Source organism: Actinia tenebrosa, unplaced genomic scaffold (genome assembly GCF_029948245.1).
Source record: "Actinia tenebrosa isolate PJP-AT-01 unplaced genomic scaffold, QUT_ActTen_1.0 PGA_scaffold10__47_contigs__length_13832649, whole genome shotgun sequence".
NCBI lineage: Eukaryota > Metazoa > Cnidaria > Anthozoa > Actiniaria > Actiniidae > Actinia > Actinia tenebrosa.
The window spans coordinates 2,280,445-2,286,488 of NW_028292570.1; the positions used below are offsets into that span (position 1 = coordinate 2,280,445).

Here is a 6,044-nt window from a genome sequence, read left to right on the forward strand (position 1 = left end):
CACGCCTAAAACGGCGATTTTGAGAGGCGAATAAGGCCGAGTTTTAACGATGTACCTTGCCCCAAATTTCTTCAAAATTTTTAACATTTTGTTTTCTACAGGTGATTTGAAGCTCGCCTAACCTTCTTCGCTTGATTATTTAAAATTGGCATGCAACGAAATTTTTTTTTTGATTTTTGAAGAAGGGCCTAATTTATTCAGTTTTGACAAAGTCAAATATTGACCATTTTCGAAAGCATTAAAAGTCAACTGGTACATCGATTAGCCTCATGATATTATATGCTGTGGATAAACAATCGTTTCAAGAGTTTATTACCGAAATCCAAATCTCGGGCACTTTAAATGGGAACTTTTGAGAGCTTTTTATGTACATAGTACTTTCACAACAATAGTGACCTTTTGACCTGACAAGCTATACCAGGAAATTACATTACTTCAGAAAAAAAAATTATGTACACACTTAAGATACCTGATAAGATAAACTGAAACAAATTATATAGAAAAGAATCCCTTTTGGAATAAAAAGGAAGGAAGAAAACGAAAGCTTTGTGGTAGAGAAACATACGGTTACATTTTTACGGCTTACAAGATCGACTGATAATAAACATAAAGTATGCATATCATTATATAAGGCCGAAACCGCGACAAGCACTTCTTGAAAAAATAATGTTGAAGTGGTAAAAAAATGCCAGCTTGCATACTTTAAAAAACCTCACACAGCAGGCCAAGCAATCTTTGTTCTGAATAGTCCTGTGCATTTTTCTTTATTCTTTCTTTTTCTTTTTTTCTTTTTTTCTTTTCTTTTCTTTTTTCTTTTTTTCTTTTTTGTGCTGTACCGCCGACTGCCACTCAAGTACACAATTAGTCAATCGTACTCGTGTAATTATTGACGCAACAACACAGGAATTCTAATTCTAAGCAGCTATACAGTCCAAAGTTCCTTGCCATGGCCGTCGTTTGTGGATATTCTAAGTATGTAGGAGGGATTTGTGGCGCTAGTTCAGTTAATCCAGCAAACACAGAGTGTGTTCTCATTAATAAATGTAATCGAAACACTAAGAATCACCTGCGATTGTGTAACGTGTATGACGCGAACCTGGAAACAGAGTCAAATCTCCTTCTTGCACGAGCTGGTAAGTAAAATCATTTCTTTGTTAAAGCTGCAAGGCCACTAGTGTTTTATTATTGATCTTCAAATCATTCTCTTTCTTCAAGGGCTTTTTGAAGGTAATGATCAGCTGTATGGTGAGATAACCATATGTCCAAGACATCGAGAACAGTGTGGTGTTAGGTGGCGTTCCAACAAGAAGACTTGCTCGTGTCCACCTGAATGGGCTTGCCATAGCTCTAAACGACCTAGTGGAGATCGTGGGGTGACATTGTTACACTCCATACAAATATTCAGTGAAACCAACATTGTTGTTCCTGTTGGCTCTCGTAAGTAGAACGAAAAGGTGTATCAGAAAATTGAATGAATTGGAAATAGAATAACATGAAATAGCATTATAGGGATACAATAAATTTTCATTTCAGTCACCAAGTTAAAGTTTGTTTGTGGCTTGATTTAGTTTTGTTTATACGCTGTTTATTTACTGATTCAGCAATATGCAGAAGGTGCAGATCGAAGCTTTCGGAGTTGGAAGTGCAAGAATCTTGCAAACCTCATGATGAGCCTAGCTTTGACCTCGAATGTCAACAGGAGACACCTGATAAAGAACACCTGAAAGAGTTACCCAGCAAGAAAGAACCAGAGTCACAGGTATATAAAATAAAGAACCGCGTTGTTGTTGTTTTATAAAAGTACACATTACTTCTCTACTGTTTTGCGAATCCCCAACAGGAGGTAGGTGATAGGACAAAAAAAAAAAAAAAAAAAAAAAAAAAAAGGGAAGAAGAAAGCGGAATGCGCTCTGTCGGCAAGTGATCCAAGGCGAACCCTTGGGAAAGCTCTTCGTACTGTACGGCCGAACCCCCCCCCCCCCAAAAAAAAAAAAAAAAAAAAAAAAGGAAAAAAGGCTTCGCGAAAAAAAAAAAGGCGGATGGAAAATAAAATGATGCCTAACCGAGTCAAGAAAAACTTTTCTAAACTTTCCCGCTGCGTTTGCCCAACGCTCATAACTGCAAAATCTGGGCGCACGTTTTCTATATCTTCAGAATCGACGAAAGGTCTTGCTTTGCGGAAAGTTGAAACTTATTCACTGAAGATCTTTTAGCAACGCTATCATTGCTTACCACACTGCTATTCAATAATCTGACAAATTGAATTTAATTTCTAATATAGGAAGAAAAACAAAGTGGTAGCAGCTTCGAAGATGATCTATGTAGCGCAATGATGAATCTTTCCATAGAGGACGCTGAGTACGTGCCGCCTAGCAATCAAGATTCTTCTTCCACTGGTTCTTCATGCGAAATCTCCAGCCTCAGTACACTGTCTATTCGAAGATTAAATCTAAATGAATTTCTTTCAGCATGCAGCGTGTCAACAGTTTCTGAGCCTAAGAAACGATGGGTAAATGCCAGTATCAAAACCAAGACCAATCGAATATCTAAAGCAAAGGACACAGTGGTAGCAGCTTTAAAGGTAATTGCAGCAGAGGACGCCGCTCCCCTTTGGAATACGTTGAAGGCTTCCCAACAAGTAGAAAAATCTCTCAATATACAAAACACAGACAGCAAGTACCTGAAAGCTCTGGCGGAGACCTACAATAATGCTGCAAGCTGGGACACTCGAAGGCAAATGCTTTCGATAATGGCTGATCTAACAACATTTGAAAAGATTCAGTCTTACATACCAGGTCTAACTCAGTACAGGTTTAAGATTGCGCGTGTCCATAAGTTACAATATGGTCGTGGGGTACCTCTGCCTTTGCGTAAAAGTCCACGGATGCGTGTCGAGGAGAACCAGCTGGATCATTTCTTGTCATTCATTACCAGCCCGCACGTCGTGCAAGATCTTCCATTTGGACAGAAATACCTAAAATTATCATCTGGTGATATCCTTGAGACCCCAAATGTTATCCGAACAATTATTCCTCAACGGATAGTACAACAGTACCAGCAGTTTTGCTCAGAGTCTGGATTTACTCCATTTGGAAATTCAACGATGCTTCGCATCCTGTCTTGCTGTAGCGCTACTGTCAGAAAATCTCTCCAGGGACTTGACTACATTGCGGCTGAAGGTGCAAAAGCATTCGACGATCTTGCCAGCATATTGGATCGACTCGAAACTTCGGATGTTCCAATTGAAAATGGCGTCCTCATGATCAGAGATTATAAGAAAGCGCTAAAGGAAGGAAAACAATATTTGAAAACAGATTACAAGGTAATATCAAAAAACAAATTTAGTGCTCTTAATTATTTAGTAAGCTCATAAGGAGAGCTGTCTCACTAAATAAATGAAAAAGTCACTCCCTCTCCTCCAGATACTTATGCACATTTACATGGGACTAGATTTGCGCTACCTGCGAAAAATGTTATATTAGTTTATTCATACTCTGAACATTAATCATACTAACAGACACGTTGCTCTTTAGGTCCATGTTTCAGAATCTTCGAGCATCGGAGATCATTGTCCTGTCTACGCTTTGAAAGACAGTAAAGATGAAGCCTTTGCATTGCCTTACCCACACAACCACGATATGTATTGTCAGGAATGTGAAGCATTAAAAAAGACATTACAGTCCATAGAAAATGCTGTAAAGCTTGCTAGTTTTCCTGAAGATCAGCATGATGATTTAGTATATTCTTGTAGCCAGGCTATTCAAGCTATTGAAGCGTGGAAGTCTCATCAGCTGAGGTGCATTAGGCAAGACGTGGGTCGAACAAATGTCATTGAAAGCCTGGATGACCATACCATCTTGATTACACAGGACTGGGCTATGAAATTCTTGCCCCTTCCTTACAGAGAATCTCAGTCCGACTGGTTTGGAAAAAGAGGCATATCTTGGCACATCAGTGTGGTCGTTAGAAAGGTACAAGACACATTTGAACAACAGGCCTTTGTACACATTGCTCAAAACTGCTCCCAAGAAAGCTTTGACATTCTACGAATCATCCAGCGTATCCTCTGCACACTGAAACAAGAACACCCCGAGTTAACGAAAGCCTTCCTGCGACAAGATAATGCTGGATGTTATCATAGCTGTATGATGGTAACAGGCTGCCTTGGAATGAAGTCTGAGACCGGTATTAGTGTAGAAAGGGTTGACTTCAGTGACCCACAAGGCGGGAAAGGTCCCTGCGATAGGAAAGCAGCAAGCATCAAAGCGCACCTAAGGAGATACGTCAATGAAGGCAATGATGTTAAAACAGCTCATCAGCTCAAGGACGCAATCCTTTCTAATGGTGGTATTAAAGGCGTACGTGTCGCTATCGTAGATTCAAATGTTACACAAGATGTCGAAAGTCTGTTTGAAAAGTGGGCCGGTATCAGTTTGCTTAATAATTTCCAGTACGCCAAAGGTTCAATAACTGCTTGGCGAGCCTACGGTATTGGTAAAGGAAAGGTGATAGAAGAAAAATACTTGAAAGGTAAATAATGTCACAATAAAAGAATTTTTATTTCATCAAGCGAACAAATACTTTTGCAGAACTAGATCCATAGTTCTGTCATATTTTATAATCATGTTGTATATAATTCATTTTATTTTCTCATCCCTTTTCTCACCCTGTTTTGCCGTTATATATTGCCTTTTAATGACAGCTAATGAAATATTCCAGCTGAAAGAAATTCTCGTGAATATAAAGCTACAGATATGCTTATTAAGTTAGTTAGTATTCATGGCATCATAATTGTTGTTTTCAGTACCAAGCCTAAAGACCTACGAGTTTGAGAGCCCTTTTTGTAACGGAGATTTTACAGTCGTAACGAAGGCTGACCAGAAAGAAAATCAGAAGAATCCAATAAAAAGGATGAAAAAGAAAGTCCCAATTCCAGCAGCGAGAGCCATGGTTCCCTTTTCTGCTGTCCCAATGAAGGGTGTACGAAAGTGTACCAGCGGTATACCAACTTGGAAAACCATATTTTTTACGGAAAATGTGATTTAACTCCAGAGAAGCTAACCCTTATGGATAAAGCCAAAGTGGCAGGTGTCTACCCCAGTATTCAAGGCTCTACGTCAGTGACGGATTCCAGTGAATGTGACCCTCTTCCTGCTGGCTGGGCTTTGAAAGTAGGAAAAAAGTCTTCGCGTTTTAATAAAAAGCAAAAGGAGTACTTGGTAGATAAATTCAGAATCGGCCAAGAAAGTGGACACAAGGTGGATCCTGAAATCGTTGCCAAAGATATGCGTTATGCCCGTGATTGCGAGGGGAACAGACTGTTTGAAATGAGTGAGTTTCTAACGGCAAAGCAAATCAAGTCCTTCTTTTCTCGACATTCCGGAAAGATCCGACGTGGAGGAGTTGAAGAGGCGAGTGCTGTCATCGAAGCTGGCCTTGTGGCAGTTGAGGATCAGCAGGAATATGAGAAGACACGCCAATTAATTTTGAGGGAAGTGCAACTGGTGTATCCTATAGTTTATGACACGTATAATCTGTGCAGTCTGCACTACTCTGGGAAGCTCTCTAAGCTTACTGTACCTTTACTTCGTTCCATTTGTGAATATTTTGATGTCTGTGTTGACCATATCAAGGTACATCGCAAAGCTCCTTATGTTTCGCTGATAAAGGAACTAATTCAATCATGTCCCTGCGCAAACAAGGAAAGCGTCAGACAGGCGTGACATAAACACTCGTTATCACTACCGGGTAAACATTACTTCCAAGTATCAGTACGATTCCACCGTCTCCAATATTAAAGACAAAGACATTTTTAGTTCTCGTTGAGTAAGCTTTAAGTATTGTTTACCAAGTTTCCCTTATAACAAGTGGAATAATTAAGGTTTCCTTCCTTCCTTCCTTCCTTTCACCCACCCACCCACCCACCCATCCATCCATCTATCCTTCCTTTCTTCCTTCCTTTCTTTTTTTCCCCTTCTCTTTTTTGTTTTGTTTACAACCATATTTGGCCATTCCAACAATTCATATATTTTCACCAAGCGCTT

At 39.6% G+C, this 6,044-nt stretch overlaps 1 protein-coding gene across 1 annotated transcript; it reads left to right on the top strand.

Annotated features, from left to right (window-relative positions):
* Positions 1-2,332: 2,332 nt before the first annotated feature.
* LOC148912761 (uncharacterized) lies at positions 2,333-3,373 on the top strand. The gene has a single exon (XM_089026289.1). The coding sequence runs from the start codon at positions 2,333-2,335 to the stop codon at positions 3,371-3,373; it is 1,041 nt and encodes a 346-aa protein (XP_088882415.1).
* Positions 3,374-6,044: the final 2,671 nt, after the last annotated feature.

Coding starts and splice junctions, on each gene's coding strand:
- LOC148912761 (XM_089026289.1), top strand. CDS start 2,333: ATGAATCTTTCCATAGAGGACGCTGAGTACGTGCCGCCTAGCAATCAA.